The following is a 26245-nucleotide window of genomic DNA, read 5'->3' on the forward strand; positions in this document are numbered from 1 at the left end:
CGCTTCCTCATAGTTCGTAGGTTCGTCATGGTCAAGTAACATGACCTCCAGAATAGGATTACCGTACCACTCTGGTGCGGATCTCACTCTGGTTTACCTACGAGGTTCGGTAGTAACTTGATCTGAAGTTACATGATCATCATCATTAGCTTCCTCACTAATTGGTGTAGAAGTCACAGGAACAGATTTCTGTGATGAACTACTTTCCAATAAGGGAGCAGGTACAGTTACCTCATCAAGTTCTACTTTCCTCCCACTCACTTCTTTCGAGAGAAACTCCTTCTCTAGAAAGGATCCATTCTTAGCAACGAATATCTTGCCTTCGGATCTGTGATAGAAGGTGTACCCAACTGTCTCCTTTGGGTATCCTATGAAGACACATTTTTCCGATTTGGGTTTGAGCTTATCGGGATGAAACTTTTCCTTATAAGCATCATAATCCCAAATTTTAAGAAACGACAACTTTGGTTTCTTGCCAAACCACAGTTCATAAGGCGTCGTCTCAACGGATTTTGATGGTGCCCTATTTAACGTGAATGTAGCTGTCTCTAATGCATAACCCCAAAACGATAGTGGTAAATTGGTAAGAGACATCATATATTGCACTATATCCAATAAAGTACGGTTATGACGTTCGGACACACCTTTATGCTGTGGTGTTCCAGGTGGCATAAATTTGTGAAACTATTCCACATTGTTTCAATTGAAGACCAAACTCGTAACTCAAATATTTGTCTCCGCGATCAGATCGTAGAAACTTTATTTTCTTGTCACGATGATTTTCCACTTCACTCTGAAATTCTTTGAACTTTTCAAATGTTTCAGACTTATGTTTCATCAAGTAGATATACCCATATCTGCTCAAATCATCTGTGAAGGTTAGAAAATAACGATACTCGCCGCGAGCCTCAACACTCATTGGATCGCATACATCAGTATGTATTATTTCCAATAAGTCAGTTGCTCGCTCCATTGTTCCGGAGAACGGAGTTTTAGTCGTCTTGCCCATAAGGCATGGTTTGCAAGCATCAAGTGATTCCAAAATTCCATCAGCATGGAGTTTCTTCATGCGCTTTACACCAATATGACCTAAACGGCAGTGCCACAAATAAGTTGCACTATCATTATTAACTTTGCATCTTTTGGCTTCATTATTATGAATATGTGTATCACTACGATCGAGATCCAACAAACCATTTTATTGGGTGTATGACCATAGAAGGTTTTATTCATGTAAACAGAACAACAATTATTCTCTAATTTAAATGAATAACCGTATTGCAACAAACATGATCAAATCATATTCATGCTCAACGCAAACACCAAATAACACTTATTTAGGTTCAACACTAATCCCGAAAGTATAGGGAGTGTGCGATGATGATCATATCAATCTTGGAACCACTTCCAATACACATCATCACTTCATCCTTAACTAGTTTATGTTCATGCAACTCCCGTTTAGAGTTACTACTCTTTAGCAACTGAACCAGTATCAAATACTGAGGGGTTGCTATAAACACTAGTAAGTACACATCAATAACATGTATATCCAATATACCTTTGTTCACTTTGCCATCCTTCTTATCCACCAAATACTTGGGGCAGTTCCGCTTTCAGTGACCAGTCCCTTTGCAGTAGAAGCACTTAGTCTCGGGCTTAGGTACAGACTTGGGCTTCTTCACTTGAGTAGCAACTTGCTTGCCGTTCTTTTTGAAGTTCCCCTTCTATCCCTTTGCCCTTTTCTAGAAACTAGTGGTCTTGTTAACCATCAACACTTGATGCTCTTTCTTGATTTCTACCTTCGTCGATTTCAGCATCGCGAAGAGCTCGGGAATTACTTTCGTCATCCCTTACATACTATAGTTCATCACGAAGTTCTACTAACTTGGTGATGGTGACTAGAGAATTCTGTCAATCACTCTTTTATCTGGAAGATTAACTCCCACTTGATTCAAGCGATTGTAGTACCCAGACAATCTGAGCACATGCTCACTGCTTGAGCTATTCTCCTCCATCTTTTAGCTATAGAACTTGTTGGAGACTTCATATCTCTCAACTCGGGTATTTGCTTGAAATATTAACTTCAACTCCTGGAACATCTCATATGGTCCATGACGTTCAAAACGTCTTTGAAGTCCCGATTCTAAGCTGTTAAGCATGGTGCACTAAACTATCAAGTAGTCATCATATTGAGCTAGCCAAACGTTCATAACGTCTGCATCTGCTCCTGCAATAGGTCTGTCACCTAGCGGTGCATCAAGGACATAATTCTTCTATGCAGCAATGAGGATAATCCTCAGATCACGGATCCAATCCGCATCTTTGCTACTAACATCTTTCAACATAATTTTCTCTAGGAACATATCAAAAATAAACACAGGGAAGCAACAAACACGAGCTATTGATCTACAACATAATTTGCAAAATACTATCAGGACTAAGTTCATGATAAATTTAAGTTCAATTAATCATATTACTTAAGAACTCCCACTTAGATAGACATCCCTCTAATCATCTAAGTGATTACGTGATCCAAATCAACTAAACCATAACCGATCATCACGTGAAATGGAGTAGTTTTCAATGGTGAACATCACTATGTTGATCATATCTACTATATGATTCACGCTCGACCTTTCGGTCTCAATGTTCCGAGGTCATATCTGCATATGCTAGGCTCGTCAAGTTTAACCTGAGTATTCCGCATGTGCAACTGTTTTGCACGCGTTGTATTTGAACGTAGAGCCTATCACACTCGATCATCACGTGGTGTCTCAGCACGAAGAACTTTCGCAACGGTGCATACTCAGGGAGAACACTTTTATCTTGAAATTTTAGTGAGAGATCATCTTATAATGCTACCGTCAATCAAAGCAAGATAAGATGCATAAAAGATAAACATCACATGCAATCAATATAAGTGATATGATATGGCCATCATCATCTTGTGCTTGTGATCTCCATCTCCGAAGCACCGTCATGATCACCATCGTCACCGGCGCGACACCTTGATCTCCATCGTAGCATCGTTGTCGTCTCGCCAACTATTGCTTTTACGACTATCGCTACCGCTTAATGATAAAGTAAAACAATTACATGGCGATTGCATTTCTTACAATAAAGCGACAACCATATGGCTCCTGCCAGTTGCCGATAAATCGGTTACGAAACATGATCATCTCATACAATAAAATATAGCATCATGTCTTGACCATATCATATCCCAACATGCCCTGCAAAAACAAGTTAGACGTCCTCTACTTTGTTGTTGCAAGTTTTACGTGGCTGCTATGGGCTTAGCAAGAACCGTTCTTACCTACGCATCAAAACCACAACGATAGTTTGTCAAGTTGGCGCTATTTTAACCTTCGCAAGGACCGGGCGTAGCCACACTCGGTTCAACAAAAGTGAGAGAGACAGACACCCGCCAGTCACCTTTAAGCAACGAGTGCTCGCAACGGTGAAACCAGTCTCGCGTAATCGTACGCGTAATGTCGGTCCGGGCCGCTTCATCTCACAATACCGCTGAACCAAAATATGACATGCTGGTAGCACACAAAGTGTTCCTCCGGTAAACGGGAGTTGCATAATCTCATAGTCATAGGAACATGTATAAGTCATGAAGAAAGCAATAGCAGAATACTAAACGATCGTGTGCTAAGCTAACGGAATGGGTCAAGTCAATCACATCATTCTCCTAATGATGTGATCCCGTTAATCAAATGACAACTCATGTCTATGGCTAGGAAACATAATCATCTTTGATCAACGAGCTAGTCAAGTAGAGGCATACTAGTGACACTCTGTTTGTCTATGTATTCACACAAGTATTATGTTTCCGGTTAATACAATTCTAGCATGAATAATAAACATTTATCATGAAATAAGGAAATAAATAATAACTTTATTATTGCCTCTAGAGCATATTTCCTTCAGTCTCCCACTTGCACTAGAGTCAATAATCTAGATCACATCGCCATGTGATTTAACATCAATAGTTCACATCACCATGTGATTAACACCCATAGTTCACATCGTCGTGTGACCAACACCCAAAGGGTTTACTAGAGTCAATAATCTAGTTCACATCGCTATGTGATTAACACCCAAAGAGTACTAAGGTGTGATCATGTTTTGCTTGTGAGAGAAGTTTAGTCAACGGGTCTGCCATATTCAGATCCGTATGTATTTTGCAAATTTCTATGTCTACAATGCTCTGCACGGAGCTACTTTAGCTAATTGCTCCCACTTTCAATATGTATCCAGATGAAGACTTAGAGTCATCTGGATCAGTGTCAAAACTTGCATCGACGTAGCCCTTTACGACGAACCTTTTTGTCACCTCCATAATCGAGAAACATATCCTTATTCCACTAAGGATAATTTTGACCGCTGTCCAGTGATCTACTCCTAGATCACTATTGTACTCCCTTGCCAAAATCAGTGTAGGGTATACAATAGATCTGGTACACAGCATGGCATACTTTATAGAACCTATGGCTGAGGCATAGGAAATGACTTTCATTCTCTTTCTATCTTTTGTCGTGGTCGGCTTTGAGTCTTACTCAATTTCACACCTTGTAATAAAGGTAAGAACTCTTTCTTTGACTGTTCCATTTTGAACTACTTCAAAATCTTGTCAAGGTATGTACTCATTGAAAAAACTTATCAAGCATTTTGATCTATCTCTATAAATCTTGATGCTCAATATGTAAGCAGCTTCACCGGGGTCTTTCTTTGAAAAACTCCTTTCAAACACTCCTTTATGCTTTGCAGAATAATTCTACATTATTTCCGATCAACAATATGTCATTCACATATACTTATCAGAAATGTTGTAGTGCTCCCACTCACTTTCTTGTAAATACAGGCTTCACCACAAGTCTGTATAAAACTATATGCTTTGATCAACTCATCAAAGCGTATATCCCAACTCTGAGATGCTTGCACCAGTCCATAGATGGATCGCTGGAGCTTGCATATTTTGTTAGCACCTTTAGGATTGACAAAACCTTCTGGTTGCATCATATACAACTCTTCTTTAATAAATCCATTAAGGAATGCAGTTTTGTTTATCCATTTGCCAGATTTCATAAAAAGCGACAATTGCTAACATGATTCGGACAGACTTAAGCATCTCTACGAGTGAGAAAATCTCATCGTAGTCAACACCTTGAACTTGTCGAAAACCATTTTGCGACAATTCTAGCTTTGTAGATAGTAACACTACTATCAGCGTTCGTCTTCCTCTTGAAGATCCATTTATTTTCTATGGCTTGCCGATCATCGGGCAAGTCAACCAAAGTCCACACTTTGTTCTCATACATGGATCCCATCTCAGATTTCATGGCCTCAAGCCATTTCGCGGAATCTCGGCTCATCATCGCTTCCTCATAGTTCGTAGGTTCGTCATGGTCAAGTAACATGACCTCCAAAATAGGATTACCGTACCACTCTGGTGTGGATCTCACTCTGGTTGACCTACGAGGTTTGGTAGTAACTTGATCTGAAGTTACATGATCATCATCATTAGCTTCCTCACTAATTGGTGTAGGAGTCACAGGAACAGATTTCTGTGATGAACTACTTTCCAATAAGGGAGCAGGTACAGTTACCTCATCAAGTTCTACTTTCCTCCCACTCACTTCTTTCGAGAGAAACTCCTTCTCTAGAAAGGATCCATCCTTAGCAACGAATATCTTGCCTTCGGATCTGTGATAGAAGGTGTACCCAACAGTAACTTTTGGGTATCCTATGAAGACGCACTTTTCCGATTTGGGTTTGAGCTTATCAGGATGAAAACTTTTTCACATCGCAACCCCAAACTTTAAGAAACGACAGCTTACGTTTCTTGCCAAACCATAGTTCATACGGTGTCGTCTCAACAGATTAGACGGTGCCCTATTTAATGTGAATGCAGCTGTCTCTAATGCATAACCCCAGAACGATAGTGGTAAATCGGTAAGAGACATCATAGATTGCACTATATCCAATAAAGTACGGTTATGACGTTCGGACACACCATTATACTGTGGTGTTTCAGGTGGCATGAGTTTCTGAAACTATCCCACATTATTTTAATTGAAGGCCAAACTCGTAACTCAAATATTTTACCTCTGCGATCATATCGTAGAAACTTTTATTTTTGTTACGATGATTCTCCACTTCACTCTGAAATTCTTTGAACTTTTCAAATGTTTCAAACTTGTGTTTCATCAAGTAGATATACCCATATCTGCTCAAATCATCTGTGAAGGTCAGAAAATAATGATACCCGCCGCGAGCCTCAACACTCATCGGATTGCATACATCGGTATGTATTATTTCCAATAAGTCAGTTGCTTGCTCCATTGTTCCAGAGAACGGAGTTTTAGTCATCTTGCCCATAAGGCATGGTTCGCAAGCATCAAGTGATTCATAATCAAGTGATTCCAAAATTCCATCAGCATGGAGTTTCTTCATGCACTTTACACCAATATGACCTAAACGACAGTGCCACAAATAAGTTGCACTATCATTATTAACTTTGCATCTTTTGGCTTCAATATTATGAATATGTGTATCACTACGATCGAGATCCAACAAACCATTTTCGTTGGGTGTATGACCATAGAAGGTTTTATTTATCTAAACAGAACAACAATTATTCTCTAATTTAAATGAATAACCGTATTGCAATAAACATGATCAAATCATATTAATGCTCAACGCAAACACCAAATAACACTTATTTAGGTTCAACACTAATCCCAAAAGTATAGGGAGTGTGCGATGATGATCATATCAATCTTGGAACTACTTCCAACACACATCGTCACCTCGCCCTTAACTAGTTTCTGTTCATTCTGCAACTCCCGTTTCGAGTTACTACTCTTAGCAACTGAACCAGTATCAAATACCGAGGGATTGCTATAAACACTAGTAAAGTACACATCAATAACATGTATATCAAATATAACTTTGTTCACTTTGCCATCCTTCTTATCCACCAAATACTTGGGGCAGTTCCGCTTCCAGTGACCAGTCCCTTTGCAGTAGAAGCACTCAGTCTCAGGCTTAGGTCCAGACTTGGGCTTCTTCACTTGAGCAGCAACTTGCTTGCCGTTCTTCTTGAAGTTCCCCTTCTTCCCTTTGCCCTTTTCTTGAAACTAGTGGTCTTGTTAACCATCAACACTTGATGTTTTTCTTGATTTCTACCTTCGTCGATTTCAGCATCACGAAGAGCTTGGGAATTACTTTCGTCATCCCTTGCATATTATAGTTCATCACGAAGTTCTACTAACTTGGTGATGGTGACTAGAGAATTCTGTCAATCACTATTTTATCTGGAAGATTAACTCCCACTTGATTCAAGCGATTGTAGTACCCAGACAATCTGAGCACATGCTCACTGCTTGAGCTATTCTCCTCCATCTTTTAGCTATAGAACTTGTTGGAGACTTCATATCTCTCAACTCGGGTATTTGCTTGAAATATTAACTTCAACTCCTGGAACATCTCATATGGTCCATGACGTTCAAAACGTCTTTGAAGTCCCGATTCTAAGCCATTAAGCATGGTGCACTAAACTATCAATAGTCATCATATTGAGCTAGCAAAACGTTCATAACGTCTACATCTGCTCCTGCAATAGGTCTGTCACCTAGCGGTGCATCAAGGACATAATTCTTCTGTGCAGCAATGAGGATAATCCTCAGATCACGGATCCAATCCGCATCATTGCTACTAACATCTTTCAACTTAGTTTTCTCTAGGAACATATATAAAACATAGGGAAGCAACAACGCGAGCTATTGATCTACAACATAGATATGCTAATACTACCAAGACTAAGTTCATGATAAATTAAAGTTCAATTAATCATATTACTTAAGAACTCCCACTTAGATAGACATCCCTCTAATCCTCTAAGTGATCACGTGATCCAAATCAACTAAACCATGTCCGATCATCGCGTGAGATGGAGTAGTTTCAATGGTGAACATCACTATGTTGATCATATCTACTATATGATTCACGCTCGACCTTTCGGTCTCAGTGTTCCAAGGCCATATCTGTTATATGCTAGGCTCGTCAAGTTTAACCTGAGTATTCCGCGTGTGCAACTGTTTTGCACCCGTTGTATTTGAACGTAGAGCCTATCACACCCGATCATCACGTGGTGTCTCAGCACGAAGAACTTTCGCAACGGTGCATACTCAGGGAGAACACTTATACCTTGATAATTTAGTGAGAGATCATCTTATAATGCTACCGTCAATCAAAGCAAGATAAGATGCATAAAAGATAAACATCACATGCAATCAATATAAGTGATATGATATGGCCATCATCATCTTGTGCTTGTGATCTCCATCTTCGAAGCACCGTCATGATCACCATCGTCACCGGCGCGACACCTTGATCTCCATCGTAGCATCGTTGTCGTCTCGCCAACTTATGCTTCTACGACTATCGCTACCGCTTAGTGATAAAGTAAAGCATTACAGGGCGTTGCATTGCATACAATAAAGCGACAACCATATGGCTCCTGCCAGTTGCCGATAACTCGGTTACAAAACATGATCATCTCATACAATAAAATATAGCATCATGCCTTGACCATATCACATCACAACATGCCCTGCAAAAACAAGTTAGACGTCCTCTACTTTGTTGTTGCAAGTTTTACGTGGCTGCTACGGGCTGAGCAAGAACCGTTCTTACCTACGCATCAAAACCACAACGATAGTTTGTCAAGTTGGTGTTGTTTTAACCTTCGCAAGGACCGGGCGTAGCCACACTCGGTTCAACTAAAGTTGGAGAAACTGACACCCGCTAGTCACCTGTGTGCATAGCACGGCGGTAAAACCAGTCTTGCGTAAGCGTACGCGTAATGTTGGTCCAGGCCGCTTCATCCAACAATACCGCCGAACCAAAGTATGACATGCTGGTAAGCAGTATGACTTATATCGCCCACAACTCACTTGTGTTCTACTCGTGCATATAACATCTACGCATAAAACCAGGCTCGGATGCCACTGTTGGGGAACGTAGTAATTTCAAAAAAATTCCTACACACACAGGATCATGGTGATGCATAGCAACGAGAGGGGAGAGTGTTGTCCACGTACCCTCGTAGACCGAAAGCGGAAGCATTAGCACAACGCGGTTGATGTAGTCGTACGTCTTCACGATCCGACCGGTCAAGTACCGAACGCACGGCACCTCCGAGTTCAGCACACGTTCAGCTCGATGACGTCCCTCGAACTCCGATCCAGCCGAGCTTTGAGGGAGAGTTTCGTCAGCACGACGTCGTGGTGACGATGATGATGTTCTACCGACGCAGGGCTTCACCTAAGCACCGCTACGATATTATCGAGGTGGATTCTAGTGAAGGGGGGCACCGCACACGGCTAAGAGATCAATGATCAATTGTTGTGTCTCCAAGGGGTGCCCCCCTCCCCGTATATAAAGGAGTGGAGGAGGGGGGCGGGCCCTCTCTATGGCGTGCCCTAGGAGGAGTCCTACTCCCACCGGGAGTAGGATTCCCCCCTTCCAAGTAGTAGGAGTATGAGTCAAGGAAAGGGGAGAGAGAAGAGAAGGAGGGGGCGCAGCCCCTCCCCTAGTCCAATTCGGACTAGGCCTTGGGGGGTGCCCAGCCTCTCCTCTCTCTTTCCCCTAAAGCCCAATAAGGCCCATATACTCCCCGGCGAATTCCCGTAACTCTCCGGTACTCCGAAAAATACCCGAATCACTCGGAACCTTTCCGATGTCCGAATATAGTCGTCCAATATATCGATCTTTACGTCTCGACCATTTCGAGACTCCTCGTCATGTCCCCGATCTCATCCGGGACTCCGAACTACCTTCGGTACATCAAAACACATAAACTCATAATATAACCGTCATCGAACTTTAAGCGTGCGGACCCTACGGGTTCGAGAACTATGTAGACATGACCGAGACACGTCTCCGGTGAATAACCAATAGCGAAACCTGGATGCTCATATTGGCTCTCACATATTCTACGAAGATCTTTATCGGTCAAACCGCATAACAACATACGTTGTTCCCTTTGTCATCGGTATGTTACTTGCCCGAGATTCGATCGTCGGTATCTCAATACCTAGTTCAATCTCGTTACCGGCAAGTCTCTTTACTCGTTCCGTAATACATCATCCCGCAACTAACTCATTAGTTACAATGCTTGCAAGGCTTATAGTGATGTGCATTACTGAGTGGGCCCAGAGATACCTCTCCGACAATCGGAGTGACAAATCCTAATCTCGAAATACGCCAACCCAACAAGTACCTTCGGAGACACCCGTAGAGCACCTTTATAATCACCCAGTTACGTTGTGACGTTTGGTAGCACACAAAGTGTTCCTCTAGTAAACGGGAGTTGCATAATCTCATAGTCATAGGAACATGTATAAGTCATGAAGAAAGCAATAGCAGAATACTAAACGATCGTGTGCTAAGCTAACGGAATGGGTCAAGTCAATCACATCATTCTCCTAATGATGTGATCCTGTTAATCAAATGACAACTCATGTCTATGGCTAGGAAACATAACCATCTTTGATCAACGAGCTAGTCAAGTAGAGGCATACTAGTGACACTCTGTTTGTCTATGTATTCACACAAGTATTATGTTTCCGGTTAATACAATTCTAGCATGAATAATAAACATTTATCATGAAATAAGGAAATAAATAATAACTTTATTATTGCCTCTAGGGCATATTTCCTTCAGTATCAAGTTGTAATTTTTGAGTTGTAAGTAAATAGAAGTGTGATGATTTTCATTATTAGAGCATTGTCCCATGTGAGGAAAAAAAGAGAAAGGCCAAATAAAAAATATAAGGCCCCAAAAAATGAGAGAAAAAGAGAGAAGGGACAATGTTACTATCCTTTTTGCCACACTTGTGCTTCAAAGTAGCACCATGATCTTCATGATAGAGAGCCTCTTATGTTGTCACTTTCATATACTAGTGGGAATTATTCATTATAGAACTTGGCTTGTACTCTCTCTGTAAACTAATATAAGAGCGTTTAGATCACTATTTTAGTATTCTAAATGCTCTTATATTAGTTTACGGAGGGAGTATATTCCAACGATGGGCTTCCTCAAACACCCTAGGTCTTCATGAGCAAGCAAGTTGGATGCACACCCACTTAGTTTTATTTTTGAGCTTTCATAAACTTATAGCTCTAGTGCATCCGTTGCATGGCAATCCCTACTCACTCACATTGATATCTATTAATGAGCATCTCCATAGCCCGTTGATACGCCTAGTTGATGTGAGACTATCTCCTTTTTGTCTTCTCCACAACCACCGTCTATTCCACCTATAGTGCTATGTCCATGGCTCACGCTCATGTATTGCGTGAAAGTTGAAAAGGTTTGAGAACATCAAAGTGAAACAATTGCTTGGCTTGTCATCGGGGTTGTGCATGATTTAAATATTTTGTGTGATGAAGATGGAGCTAGCATAGGCAGACTATATGATTTTGTAGGGATAAGCTTTCTCTTGCCATGTTATTTTGAGAAGACATAATTATTTTGTTAGTATGCTTGAAGTATCATTGTTTTTATGTCAATATTAAACTTTTGTTTTGAATCTTACGTATCTGAACATTCATGCCACAATAAAGAGAATTACATTGATAAATATGATAGGTAGCATTCCACATCAAAATTTCTGTTTTTATCATTTACCTACTCGAGGACGAGCAGGAATTAAGCTTGGGGATGCTTGATACGTCTCCAACGTATCTATAATTTTTGATTGTTCCATGCTATTATATTATCTGTTTTGAATGTTTTATATGCATTAATATGCTATTTTATATGATTTTTGGGACTAACCTATTAACCTAGAGCCCAGTGCCAGTGCCAGTGCCAGTTTCTGTTTTTTCCTTGTTTTAGAGTTTCACAGGAAAGGAATACCAAACGGAGTCCAAACGGAATAAAACTTTCGCCATGACTTTTCTTGGACTAGAAGACACCCAGGAGACTTAGAGTACAAGTCAGAGGAGCCGCGAGGTGGTCATAAGGGTGGAGGGCGCGCCCAGGGGGTGGGGCGCGCCCCCAACCTTGTGGGGCCCTCGTAGCTCTCCTGACCTAATTCTTTCGCCTATATATACTCTTATACCCCAAAAACATCCAGGGGAGCCACAAAACCACTTTTCCACTGCCGCAACCTTCTGTATCCGCGAGATCCCATCTTGGGGCCTTTTCCGGCATCCTGCCAGAGGGGAACCGATCACGGAGGGCTTCTACATCAACACCATTGCCTCTCCGATGATGCGTGAGTAGTTTACTTCAGACCTACGGGTCCATAACTAGTAGCTAGATGGCTTCTTCTCTCTCTTTGATTCCCAATACAAAGTTCCCCTCAATGTTCTTGGAGATCTATTCGATGTAATACTATTTTGCGGTGTGTTTGCTGAGATCCGATGAATTGTGGATTTATGATCAAGTTTATTTTATGAATATTATTTGAATCTTCTCTGAATTCTTATATGTATGATTTGATATCTTTGCAAGTCTCTTCGAACTATCAATTTAGTTTGGCCAACTAGATTGGTTTTTCTTGCAATGGAAGAAGTGCTTAGCTTTGGGTTCAATCTTGCGGTGTCCTTTCCCACTGACAGTACGGGCAGCAAGGCACGTATTGTATTGTTGCCATCGAGGATAGCACATAAACTAGGGTTTAAGCTTCTGTCACTCTCGCAACCCATCATCTAATAACTACTCCACAATGCATTCCCTTAGGCCCAAATATTGTGAAGTGTCATGTAGTCGATGTTCACATGACACCACTAAGGGGATCACAACATACATACCATCAAAATATCGAACACATATCAAGTTCACATGACTACTTGCAACAAGATTTCTCTCGTGACCTCAAGAACAAAAGTAACTACTCACAAATGATAATCATGCTCAAGATCAGTGAGGTATTAAATAGAATAATGGATCTGAACATATAATCTTCCACCGAATAAACCAGATAGTAATCAACTACAAGATGTAATCAACACTACTAGTCACGCACAAGCACCAATCTATAGTTCCGGTACAAAGATTGAATACAAGAGATGAAGTAGCATTTGAGAGGAGATGGTGTTGTTGAAGATGTTGATGGAGATTTAGTTAGATGACCTTTAGTTAGATGACCCGACAAAGCACAACCATTAGATCTTCATAAACCAGGTGGGTCCATACGTGCAACGATGGCTTCACATTTAGTTTCAGAATCCCAAACTAACTCCAGGATGTTGGACCATCACCGCATAAAAACAAATACGCTTACAAGTTGGGCCATGACACGCATAATAGAGATTGTACAGGATGTTCCCAAACAAATAAAAACTACCATATCTCTTCATTTCTAAAAAAACATGTCTACAAACAGGATGTGCCCAAACAAATCAAGACTACCATAACCCTTCGTTTATATATATATATATATATATATATATATATATATATATATATATATATATATATATATATATATATATATATATATATATAAAGCACGGATTGACTTTGTCGGGTTCACCGTCATAATACGCTTCTTCCCGTGAATTTACGCTTTCAGTTTGAATCTAAAACATATACCCGAGGTGGTACTACCTTTGCTATAGAAACGTTTCGTTGCCTGCACGTACGTCACCGATCGATCTGGTTTCGTTTATCCATCACCGAGTTTAAAGGCCCAGCCCAACAAAGCCAGCGACCACACAGCCCACAAAACAAAAGGGTTAAAGGCCTGGGCAAGGCTAGAAAATTACTTTGGTACAGAATAGTCCCACCTTGCCCCCTTACATTAAATCCTCCCAATTTATATACGCTTTTTAGTTTTCTCGGCGTCAAGGAGCTGTCTCGGGAATTAAGGAGTGAAGCGTGCAAGGAATAATAAAGTCTCTGACTTCGAGAATAAGGAAGGAAGGGTTAAAGGAAGGAAAGCCAGATAGGAAGGCATAATCAAAGGAGCAACAATGAAATTGAAGGGAGGATTTAAAGGAAGGAAAGCCAGATTAAAGGAAGGCATAATCACAGGAGGAACAATGAAATTGAAGGAAGAATTAAAGGAAGCAAAGCCGGATTAAAGGAAGGCCTAATCACAGGAGGAACAATGAAATTGGAAGGGCCCCTAGACGCACATTGAAGGTTGGCTGGGCTCTTCTCCTGCTATGCTAGATGTACAGGGTTGGTTTCTTGTTCAAATTAAAACAAGCAGGACCTAACGCACCGAGCACACATTTGTCCCACGCATGAAGTCTTTTTAGAATTTCTAATACATACGGAGAGGGAGTAGTGCAGGTAGGTGATAATTAGTGCTCAGGAGTGACCAATCAAAAGCATGCTGAAACAAAACCTGAAAACTAACCCTTTTCATCTCACTAAGTGGAAATGCTCTGTTTTTGCCTTGAAGAAATCCACAACTGCTTCAATTCCAGCATTCTAACCTTCCCAAACTGAAATGCTGCTGCTGCCCTGTTTTTTTTATCAAATTCTCTACCTGTGCCAGCGCCTATCTGAGCTCCTTGTACGGCAGAACCTGCAGAACAAGAACCTCATGAGCAAGAATCTGAAGAATACTGCTGAAAGAACAAGAACCTGAAGAAAGTCACAATTAAGGTGATACTGATGAAAGTGCATTTTACTGTGCTTTTGACATTATTATTTGAAGGAGCAAATGCTCAAATTGAAACAGATTATTTGGGTATGGTACTTTAATTCCAGATGATCAACAAATGTCATGTTTTGATTCATGGATCATGCATATATATCCTGCCATTCCAGCTCAAGTTAGACTAATGCAGCAAGACCATAAACATGTACTCCTGGTATACAGCGGAGCATACGGCATACAGCGGAGCAAGCTAATGCTGCTACACTGCTGAATTAAACATTCTTTGCCTAAGATGTCTATGCATTAATGTAATGCATGAAAGTCACTACAAACAAGCAAATACTCTTGTTTTCTGTAGTACTCATGTTATCAAGCAGAAAAGGAAAAGAAGAGAAAAGAAACAACATTCATGGGAGTGGGAGATGCTTCTGATAATCTGATGCCAAAAAGAAATGAAGAAAATAATGATGTCTTTGTACATACGGCCATAAACCCCAATGATAGAGCGAGCATGAACACTGAACAGGGAAAGCAAACGGTGCTCCGGCCTCCGGATCCAGTCAGAAAACGATCAAGGCATCACGTTCCCAAATCCTACCTCACCTGGTCATTATCAGTCCCTTTAATGTTCTGGATCAGGAGCAAGGTGTACTCCTCCCTGCCTTTTTGTTTGCCCTAATCCTACTCCCCTTTTTGAAAGGGGTTTTTGTTTTGGAATTGGAATTCTTATCCGAATAAGCAGATCCTTCAGTATCACTGCCATTTCTGTAGCATTCCTTAATGGTAGTGTTCTTTTTTCCTTATTGTGTGATCTGAATAAGCACATTCCCAAAGCTATAAGATGCTTTAACTGAACATTTACAGACATCTGTTACTACTGGATAATCACCACATTACTACTACTGGTCACTACACTACATGGTCAGATTTGAGAAGAGAGCGAACTTTGGCTACATAAGATATTGTACATACCAATAGAAAGAAATGGCCCATGTGTCCATAGCAATAGAAAGAATTACTCTAGCACATTTGTACTTGCTGCAGAAATTATATGTTTGGTCACAAGTACTCAGGGTATATAATCTCCTACTCCAAATAGCTATAAACAGATAGAATCAGTAGCAACTCCAAATTAAATGACCATAGTAATTAGGAACAATTTGCTGTAAATTTACTCCTGATATTAGGAGTACTGTAATTTACTCCTGACATTTTGCAAGATTACTACTGGTACATTTAAACAGAACAATTTGCTGAAAAAGGAGTACATCATGATGATGAACAAGTACTCCAGCAGTTAACAGGAACAAATCATTGCAGCAACACATGAATTAAACCATGTCACAAGTCCAGTGCTAGCTATCTGTGGCACCATAGAGAAGAGGAGGAACTCACCTAGGTGGTTGTAGCCGAGGTAGAAGCTCGTCGCCGCCGTCCCTGCACGGCGAGGAAGAAGCTGCAGCACCGAGAGAGCCACGTCTTTAACAGTAACAGTAACAATCTATTACCTGCAAGAAGAATGAAGAAAATCTCTTGGATTACAGTACACTCACATAGTTATTGCTGTGGCCAAGAATAAAATGTTTAAACACTGAATTTACTCCAAGAACTTAAACAACAATCTAGAATATTGAAGTACAGCAAGCAGCAGAGATATCATCCTCCCACACTTGTTCCTTTGTTCTTAAGAAGATAAACATCATCATAGTACTCGAATTACAGAAAAGTTCCAGAAATAATGACTGAAACTTGGAAGCTGGGCCACAATCAGGAGTAATTGTAGCAATGAGGAACTAGCGAAAATACTGCACTCCTAATTAACTCTGAACATGGATTGATTACTCATCGAGGAGACGCAGAACGCTGCGGCCAGAGAAGCAGCAATGAAAATGAGACGAAGAATGTTGGGCATCAATTACTCTTAGGAAGATTTGGAACCACCGCAGATTAAGTCGAGAAAGGGAAGCACCACGGATTAAGGCGAAATTACTCCATCTATCTGTCAGTGCACTCTCCGCCCGCCATGGAGGACATGCTCCTCCCCGCTAGCCGCCTTCGCCGCTACCGGATCCAGCACCGCCGCCAGATCAGCCAATTTGGACCCAAAAAATGAGCTTTTTTGGAGCCAGGCAGATGCGTCGGGGGCAGCGGCGGGCGAATGCGTAGGCGGAAGCGGCGCTCGACGGGCATATGCGACGGCAGCAGCGCTCGCTCTGCCGGGGCATGCGGCGTCGCGCCGGCACTGGGACGGCGGAGAAATTCGGGGGGTGCGGGCGGAATGGTGGATGCGAGTTGAGTGGGCGATGCGACGACGAGAACTGATGATTCTCTGGACTGCCGGTTGTGTTGTGTCCCAAAAACTTCCAGGTTTTTTTAGGGTAATTCCAGGTTTTTATTTGTTTGTAAATTTACCACTAGCGACAGATATTTCGGGACGGAGGGAGTACTATTTTTGGCCGCAGCGGCCCGGGCCAACGGCGGCCTTGCGCTTGCCCGGCGCGCAAATGCAGAGGAGGCGTGAGGGAGAGGATAGGGGCACGGGAAGGAATGAGGAGGCGGCGTAGAAGGGTTCGTCACCGGCGTGGCAGCACTCTCCGGTCGGAGTGGCGCTCGCTCCTCTGTGTGTTGTGTGTCTGTGAGACAACGCGAGGGGAATGAGAGGGTTCGAGGGGAGAGACGAGGGGAGTGGGGGATCGGCGGCATCGGCGGCGACTAGAGATAGTGAAGGGAACGGGAACAGAGACAATGTGTGCAGTTTGTGTCGCAACGAAAGTGTATCTTTTTTCCGAGAGCGTGCGTGTTTGTGTAGTCCCAGTCGTTTGGCCCAAGCCCAAAAAGTTCATAAAATGTCAAAAAAACATATGCTCAAAAAACATTTTTTTCAAAGAAATGTTAAAAATTTGTAAAAAGTTAACTCTTCCTTGGAAAGTATTTCAGTTTTATGCAAATGTTAACTTTTATTAAAAAAAAAAAATTTAATGTTTAACCTTATCGTCGATGTTTATGAAAACTGGATATAAAAAATGATGCACACCGGCAAATGAAGCAGGTTGTGCAAAAACCAGTCACAGAAAAATATATAAAAAACATTTTCAAAATTATATTATACAGAAAAATGTTATTACCCCTAAAAAACATTATTACCCCTGAAAAAGGATTCTTTGCAAGAAAAACATCTGTTCGAAAAATGATCTTTTTCAAAGAAATGTTCAAATTTCATAAAAATGTTGACTATTCTTAAAAAAGTATTCCAATTTTTATGTTAACATTACCTTCTATTTTTAAAAAGAAAATTTTAACGTTTAACATTATCATTGACGTTTATTACAATTGGATATAAAATGGTGCATAATGGCACAGGAAACAGGTTCTATTTTTTTTCGCCCGATGCAACGCACGGGCATGTGTACTAGTAATCTCCAAACGAAATATCTGTCCAGGCTGCGACCAAAAAAGCTTTCTTTCAATCGTGTTGTCTACAAACGGGATGTACCGAAACAAATCAGAACTACCATATCTCTTGGTTTCTTATTAAAAAAAAGTCTCCAAATGAAATATCTGTCCAGGCTGCGTCCAAAAAAAATTCCTTTCAATCGTGCAGATGAGAGAAACTCACGCATCCATATAAGACCTTCCCCACGACCTGAAAGGATCATTGTCCTCTAGATTTTAGAGTACAACTTCTGCATCATCTTCCTCCCACATCGTCTTCCTCCAGCGACCAAAACTTCGACTCCAGAATTATCTTCCTCCAGCAAACACAAGATAGTTCTGTCGAGCAAATGGGAATTGTCTTCCTCCAGCGGCCACAAGATAGTTCCGTCAAGCAAACGGTCTACAACAAGTAAGTTCCATCTGCACGAATTATAGATCATACCTATTAATGGATCAATAATGGTTCAATTATACTCTAGGCAGTCCTGATCTAAAACATTTGCCATTACCTCCGAAATACTATACAAGTCCAGAATCATGCTACAACTATAACATGTCCAAGTGGGATTACTTGCTGTGATATAGAGAAGCATAGATGGTGCATAAGGTGTTGTCCATATTATAGATTATACCTATTATTATAGATCAGATCTATTAATGGATCAATAATACGTAATTCATACTGTAGGTAGTGCTAATATAAAAAGGTTTCACATGTTAGCTCACAAGTTACATCACGTACAAACAGATACAGAGAAACATACATAGATGGTTTCCATATTTGATCAACCTCAGATGTCATAGTGGGCTTCTGTCGTCATGGCATCAGCTCCATCTGAAACATAAATTAAGACGAATTGTCAATAAAATTGTGTTGATTCATCTACTTTTATTTCATAGTCTTCTACATAAGGTTAATGCCATGGCTGTTATACTATAGAAGCTTACAGAAATAAATGGGATTGCTTGCATGTCATTATATTACTTACTTTACTAATCAACACTCAGATGTCATAGTGGGCTTCTGTCGTCATGGCATCAGCTCCATCTGAAACATAAATTAAGACGAATTGTCAATAAAATTGTGTTGATTCATCTACTTTTATTTCATAGTCTTCTACATAAGGTTAATGCCATGGCTGTTATACTATAGAAGCTTACAGAAATAAATGGGATTGCTTGCATGTCATTATATTACTTACTTTACTAATCAACATTCTGTTCTTATATTTAAAGGGCCTCAAAGATTATGGCATATACAACGTTGAATGCATTGACTACACGAAACGAGACATGGACAATCAAAGTCAAAGTTTTAAGACTTTGGGACGTGATTAACTTATCAACTAATGAGCTCATTAGCACTGATATGATTTTATTGGACAAAAAGGTGCAAGTATTACATATATAATGTCTCTTCAATTTATCCTTTCCAAAGTTTGCTGATCTTTTCTTTCTATGTAGGGCCATGCGATCCATGCTTCTATTGGGAGCAAACTGGTCAATAAATTTAAATCAAAAATTAAAGAGGACTTCATATACATAATTAAGACCTTCAAAGTCTCGGAGTATGAAAAATACCGACCATTGAAGAACAATCTCAAAATCAGTTTTGTTTATGATACAACAGTGAAGGAAGTGGATGAAGGAAAATCCAAGTTTTTGGATCACAACTTCGATTGGATTGGATTGCTTACTGCAATGAAACCAATAGAGCAAGTACAAAAAAATAAAGGGACGGGCATGGCGCAAACTTCAAACATCCGTGAGATTGAAATCCTTTTACTAGAGTAAGTGATTATATTACTATAGATTTTTTAAAATTGCATAGATGATTTTATATCACTTTTTCATGATTAAATCCATGCAGAGATGAAACGATCCGGATCACGCTATGGGGGATATTTTAGCAAATACGGTGAATGAAAGTCTTTTGCACAAACAAATAATAGTGATTGTCACGTCAAATTTGGTCAGAAAATTCAGTGTTGAGAACTACAATCTTTTTGTGAAAACTTAAATCCAAATTACTGACAATTTGTTACCAGGGCTATCACTACGCACAACAAATGCATCTAAAGTCTTCCTCAACCCTGAAATTCCAGAAGCAGGCCAAATTATTGAGAGGTATGGTATATAATAATGCAATTATGTATGTCTTTGAAGTTACAAGTTTATGTGCTTATGTTGTGACCTATTATAGGTATTGTGAAAGAGATGTTATTCCAACAATGATTCAAATCGACGAAAGCACCCAAGGAACGATTGAAGAGCAAATGTTGTACAACAGAAAAACATTGAGGGAAATTATAGAACTGCGATATGCTGACGTTAAAAGAAAGGTTTCCCTCTAACCTTGATCATCATACTGTACCTTATTTATTGTACATTATTATGTAATAATCTCATATATTTTCTCTTTAATAGGAATTTGTATGCACAACAAAAGCAACAATTGATGATATTATAACAGATAAAGGCTGGTGGTACATGGCATGCAAACTTTGCTTTTGTGCTACAAAAAAGGAACAAGATAACTATATTTGCACTTCCTGTCATGAAGTAGCTCAAAATCCAGACATGCGGTGAGCATGTTGTGCACTAGATTGTCTTCGGTTCCATTTGTTTTAATAATATACCAGTAATAACTTGACAACATCATATTAGGTACCTACTTAAACTGAAGGTACACGATGGCACGGCAACAACAACTTTCGTGATGTTTAATGAGGTAGCAAAGAGTCTTTTAGGCAACATATCTGCATCGACCCTATTAGAGCAGGAGGGATTCAACAACACAATACCAGATGTTATTCAGAACCTTTATGGCAGAACACTCATATTTCGACTGAAGTTAAATTCAAAGAATCTAGAAGAGTGTATGGAAAATTTTAAAGTGAGCTACACTTTTGAAGTTGATGAAAAACTTGAGATGGAATATTCAAATGAAATGATTGAAGAGGTATGCACATGCACATTTGAGTATAACAAGGTGTTCCCAGTAATTAATGATTTTGCTCTCACAAGTGTGCATTTTTTGTTTTAAAATGTTAAAAAATAATTTTCATTCTTATAGGTGAACCACTCCTCCAAGAATGCAACGACTGATGAGAAGAAGGATATGTGCAGAAAGGAAACCTCAGTATCATCCAACAAAAAGCAACAACAGAGGATACAGAAGTCTAGCAAAAGATATGTAAAAGATGGGAGACCGGTTGCTTCCAGAACAGTTGTTAAAATTGAAGCTCCTGACGATGAGGTAACAAATTGAAAACATTATCTCCCTGTATATGCATTGATAATTGATTACAGCCTATTTATTTATGACATAAAAACGCACATGAAGAGCTAAAAACGTTTTTGCAGAAGATAAAAGGAGAGACAAAACAAAAGAGATGTAAACAGGATTTTAAAAGAAAGGCTTCGCGAAATAAAACAAAGGTACTTACAGAAAAATTCGATAGTGAGGTATTCTTTGAAATTACTTTACTATTTTATGACATCGCCGAAAAAACAGGAAAATGTATTTGAAAAGGAGGTAGCAAACATTCAAGCTACAAGTTCAGATATAATTACCATAGGAGATGATTCAGATAAAGACCGCACACAAAACAAGACAGATGTCAGAAGGCCTACCAACAAGAAACTCAGAAGAGTTATGAACAAAAACAAATTCAATAGTGACGTGAAATGTACATACTTTTTCTTTCTGTATTGTTTTCAAGATAAACACAAAGTACTATTGTGTTCTAACTCGTGATATTTTATGTATAGGAGGAGGAGGAAAATGATGAACCGCAAGGGAGTATAAAACAGACTAAAGGAAAACTATCGGTGATTACTGTAATACTTCTAAATGGGTGTTGGCCTGGACGCTCGGCAGAGTAGAAATCGTGTACATCATCGTCCGAACCACGCCATTGGTCGCTTCTCCATCTTCATTTGCTGTTTTGGACAAGCTTAATTCAACGACACACACCGCATGCTGACGCACAAGATGCCCTGGTAAAGTATACATTATGACCTAAGAGGTTATGGATTGGTAATAGTAGTATGTATTAGAGAGAGAGAGAGAGAGAGAGAGAGATGGTGCATGTTACGTTGGTTTCTAGGGAAACTGTAAGGAACTGATGTGACTCGACCTAAACATGTGGGCCAAAAATAAACCCATGAAACAACACTTCCACGCTGTCCAGGATGGCCCAATTTAAAGGCACGTTGGATTAGAGTCCAGTATGTAAACGCATGTAACAAGAATACCTTAAGAGATCGTACAAAACTAGGTTATAGAAAGAAAGGACATGCCTATATAAACAACTGCCGTGGCACAAATAGACCTAAAACTCAATCTCTTCTCAGGAGCACCAACAAAATCGACAGAACATACGCTTTCAATTCAAGGTACGACAACAGTCAAACAACTTCTAAATTCAGGTATAGTTCTTCTCCCTCTCTCTTAATCCTCAGTTACAATCTTATTCTAGCGTGATACTCTACTATATTTTGGGGTTGTGTGGCGGCTCCCATAGGGCTCAAGTCCATTAAGAAGCACAGGGTACTGCAGGGAATTCACTTGCAGTTTATAGATCAGATGAGGGTTCCCATAATATTTAGTATCACTACCTCATTAAATTTGTCCAAAAAGAAAACCTCATTAATCAGGTATAGATTGCTTCGGTCAGCTTGTACCACAAAGAGATTGGAACATAAAATCCTTTTATCAGTAAAAATTTCTGCAAAATCACTGGTCTTGAAAAGTGATCTCCTTTAATTATACGACCACAAATATATTTTATAAGTTCATTTAAGGTAATAAAAATATTGAATCTTCATAAACTTATAAAATTATTTTATAACTTGAGTGTTATTTCAAGTGCCGGGGCAATGTACTCCCCTGTACAACAAGCACATTAATCTTAATCACCGTCCATCGGCCACCAGACCACGATTTGTCTGTAACAATATTATAATATCGTTCACTTTGGTTTACATTTGAAATCTCCATTATGCAGGAACACAACATGAAAAGAAAAGGTGGGCCACATAGCAAGGAATGTGAGAAACCTGCCAAGGTGGTTAAAACAAATCAAATATGCACTCCAACAAGGTGATCCATTACTAATCTTGAATATTTTATATGTGAAATCCCACTAATATTTTAAAAAACAAAGCAATTCCAGTTACGCACTCTGAGGTTCCTAATTGGTTGTAGCTTTCACGAGAAAAACTATATTTTAATTTTTAATCTTATTGATGCAAATCCAGACAATCAGCAAAAATCGCAAGATTGGAAAGGGTAATGAAACTTCAAGAGAATAAAAACAGACGATCTTCAATCATACATGGAGGTCTGCCAGATTCCGCGAACATACACAAAGGACAACCTTTGCTCCACGTGAAGTAAGAAAATCTTCACGAAGTTTCTCTCTTATGCATCTTATCATCCATTTGGTTCAATTATATTTCTCAATTCAAATGCTAAACTTTAACATTAATGATGCATGGCTGGTATTACATCATACAGGAAGCAACTGTTAGAGTTATAATATAAGTCATGTACCCCTTTGTATTTATCCCATTGTATAAGGGGTTTCCTGCATATGTTCCACACCTGTACATGTATATATATCGGCCTATGGCCTCATGGGAATACAGGTTGCATATTTCCTAACATGGTATTAGAGCCCTATGGTTTTTTTTCGCACACCGCAACTCGTGCTCTTCTGATCCCATCTCTTGCTGCCGCTATCCTTCGTCGGCCGGCCGTCGTTGTTCCTCTCACCCACACACTCACGTGCTGTGCTCCCTCCCTCTCTCGTCGCTGCTTTTCCGTGCCTCAAACCGCTGCCGCCGTCCAGATCGCCCCAACCCATCTCGCTGCAGATCGACGCCGCTTGGATTGGGGCGGGCCCCTGCGCCGCCGTCCGCCACTTGCCCGCCTCCGTCGCTGTCCGGCAGCCGTCCTCTCGCCAGCCCGCCGTGTAGCGCGTGCAGGAAGTCAGCCGCCGCTGCGATCGGTTCGTGGCCTCTTCGTGCGTTGACCTGGACATCGTTCCTTTGGGCCACGCCTTGGACGATTTTTGGGCCTGGCTGGCTGTTGGCCTGCTGCCTTGGGCATCTGCTGTAACTCCTCACGCCACGTCGTTCTGGTGGCTTGGCTAGCTTGTGCTTGTCCACTTGCGGCTGCTGCACCATCTTCCTCCCGTGCAGGCCCGTGACGTGGTGCATCAGCCTCCTCCACTTGTTGTCATCTGATCTGCTCCGCCGCCGCCTACTGGTCCCGATCTGATTTGCTCGGCCGCTCTGTTGGCTGTTTGACTGGTTGCCTTCTGTAAAAAAAAAAAGAAAAAAAAAAGCATAATGTTGTCGGTGCTTGGTGCTCGTCCGTATGTGCTATCGTCCCCTGTGGCAACTCTCGCACGTGGTGATTGTCGCTCTACATCGACTCCTCCTGCGACTTTCATCGGTGATTATCGTTCTACACCGGCTCCTCTCACGGCCCCCATCGGATGTGTTGATGCATATGACTCTATTGACCCGCGTCTTCCTTTGGCGCTTGGGGCTTGTCTGCATGTGCCCTCGTCTCCTTCACCGGCCTCTACGGATGATGTTGGTTATGCTATGTCGCCTCCTCTGGCGGCTTCCACAGGTGGTGGTGGGCCTGGTGGCCGCTCCTCTCCCAGTGCTACTGCGTCGTCTACTTCAGCTATGTACTTCACCGAGCAGGAGATTGTGGGACTTCGTGGTTTGCTGACCGCCTCCGGCTCTTCATTGCCGGGTGCATCTACGTCGACCTCTTCAGTTGAGCTCCTGACTGAGCAGGAGATTACGCGCCTTCGGTGCTTGCTCGCTGCATGCTCTGGTTCTTCACCGACGAGTTCTGCTGGTTCTGCTACTGACTCCTCTGGCATTGTGAGACCACCTTCAACACAGTCAGGTACATCTCCATGGATTCTTGATACTGGAGCATCTTTTCATATGACTCATGATTCATCCACCTTGTCTTCTATTCGTGCTCTTGATTCTCCTATTCATGTTCTTACTGCTGATGGTACCTCCCTCCCGTTCGAGTGCTGAGGCTGAGTTGCGAGCCATGGCTCTTTTGACGGCAGAGGTGACTTGGTTACGGTGGTTACTTCAGGATTTTGGTGTTTCTGTCACTACACCGACTCTCTACACTGACTCTGCTCTTATCTGACAGTACAGGTGCTATTAGCATTGCGCGCGATCCTGTGAAGCATGAGCTCACCAAGCATATTGGTGTTGATGCTTTCTATGTGCGCGCTGGTGTGCAGGATCAGGTTATTGCTCTTCAGTATGTGCCTTCCGAGTTACAGTTGGCGGATTTCCTGACGAAGGCCCAGACTAGAGCACAACATGGCTTTTATCTCTCCAAACTCAGTGTTGTTCATCCACCATGAGTTTGAGGGGGGGTGTTAAGAGTTATAATATAAGTCATGTACCTCTTTGTATTTATCCCGTTGTATAAGGGGTTTCCTGCATATGTTCCACACCTGTACATGTATATATATCGGCCTATGGCCTCATGGGAATACAAGTTGCATATTTCCTAACAGCAACATTATGTACCTTTCTTATGCTATCCACATCTACTCTGCTATCTATGTGCTCAAATCTTCAAGTGCGGCTAATTTAGAATGGTCCACCAAATCTCAAAAAAAAAATACACATAACAATGAACTATAGCCAATGCAAAAAAAAATGTTAAATTAACACAAGGAGTAATAAGTTCATTCTGCCAGACAAAAAATAATCTCTTAATTCTACTAATTAGTATTTATGTTTATGCAGGGCAAGTAACTCAAGAGAAAAGGCAAAAGAGGCAAGACGACATAGGAAAAGAATAATGCAAGCCAAGAAGCTTGCACAAATATCGACAAAAGAAGGAGAAATGATTGGCCAGGCTGGTAATACTATGAGGTAACGAACAAGAAATTACAATCAGGATCTAAAATTTGGAGATTCGTGAATCTGATAATTTCTGCTATGTGCGTGTACAACTCAAAAGGTAATAAAATATCTACTACATCAAAATCGGTGAGAAAGAAACAAAGACAACATTTGTAAGTTCTATCAAGTTTTTATACTATCAACAACACCAGACATTAATAATGTTTCAATTTATGCTAAATCCAAAACTTTAACAGGCA

At 40.7% G+C, this 26245-nt stretch overlaps 2 protein-coding genes and 2 long non-coding RNA genes across 5 annotated transcripts; 3 read left to right on the top strand and 1 right to left on the bottom strand.

The window, feature by feature from the left end:
* Positions 1-14108: 14108 nt before the first annotated feature.
* On the bottom strand, positions 14109-16994 carry LOC123079728 (uncharacterized). 2 transcript variants are annotated; one of them, XR_006438098.1, is made up of 3 exons: positions 16559-16994; positions 16035-16147; positions 14109-14564 (listed from the first exon to the last, which is right to left on the bottom strand). It is a non-coding gene; the product is annotated as an uncharacterized lncRNA (long non-coding RNA). The 2 variants fall into 2 exon arrangements; XR_006438099.1 differs by having other exon boundaries at positions 16035-16994.
* A 2748-nt stretch (positions 16995-19742) lies between these two features.
* Positions 19743-20412, top strand: LOC123079730 (uncharacterized). The gene is made up of 4 exons (XR_006438100.1): positions 19743-19864; positions 19945-20046; positions 20123-20201; positions 20278-20412. It is a non-coding gene; the product is annotated as an uncharacterized lncRNA (long non-coding RNA).
* A 498-nt stretch (positions 20413-20910) lies between these two features.
* Positions 20911-21834, top strand: LOC123076378 (uncharacterized). Its single transcript, XM_044498664.1, has 4 exons — positions 20911-21036; positions 21151-21333; positions 21441-21515; positions 21592-21834. The coding sequence occupies exons 1-4, from the start codon at positions 20956-20958 to the stop codon at positions 21832-21834; spliced, it is 582 nt and encodes a 193-aa protein (XP_044354599.1). The 5' UTR covers positions 20911-20955.
* Positions 21835-23046: 1212 nt separating this feature from the next.
* LOC123079729 (uncharacterized) lies at positions 23047-26019 on the top strand. The gene is made up of 3 exons (XM_044502524.1): positions 23047-23181; positions 23340-23474; positions 25887-26019. Exons 1-3 carry the CDS (start codon positions 23081-23083, stop codon positions 26017-26019), a joined length of 369 nt encoding a protein of 122 aa, XP_044358459.1. The 5' UTR covers positions 23047-23080.
* The last annotated feature ends 226 nt before the right edge of the window (positions 26020-26245 follow it).

The sequence above is a fragment of the Triticum aestivum genome, chromosome 3D, assembly GCF_018294505.1.
Source record: "Triticum aestivum cultivar Chinese Spring chromosome 3D, IWGSC CS RefSeq v2.1, whole genome shotgun sequence".
In the NCBI taxonomy this organism is placed as follows: domain Eukaryota; kingdom Viridiplantae; phylum Streptophyta; class Magnoliopsida; order Poales; family Poaceae; genus Triticum; species Triticum aestivum.

Bases quoted from the DNA above. Each gene is read 5' to 3' on its own strand.
- LOC123076378 (XM_044498664.1), top strand. From the start codon at position 20,956: ATGGAAAATTTTAAAGTGAGCTACACTTTTGAAGTTGATGAAAAACTT. The intron at 21,037-21,150 runs GTATGCACATGC...TCATTCTTATAG, and splicing joins CAAATGAAATGATTGAAGAG to GTGAACCACTCCTCCAAGAA. The intron at 21,516-21,591 runs GTACTTACAGAA...CCGAAAAAACAG, and splicing joins CTTCGCGAAATAAAACAAAG to GAAAATGTATTTGAAAAGGA.
- LOC123079729 (XM_044502524.1), top strand. From the start codon at position 23,081: ATGCAGGAACACAACATGAAAAGAAAAGGTGGGCCACATAGCAAGGAA. The intron at 23,182-23,339 runs GTGATCCATTAC...ATGCAAATCCAG, and splicing joins CAAATATGCACTCCAACAAG to ACAATCAGCAAAAATCGCAA. The intron at 23,475-25,886 runs GTAAGAAAATCT...ATGTTTATGCAG, and splicing joins CAACCTTTGCTCCACGTGAA to GGCAAGTAACTCAAGAGAAA.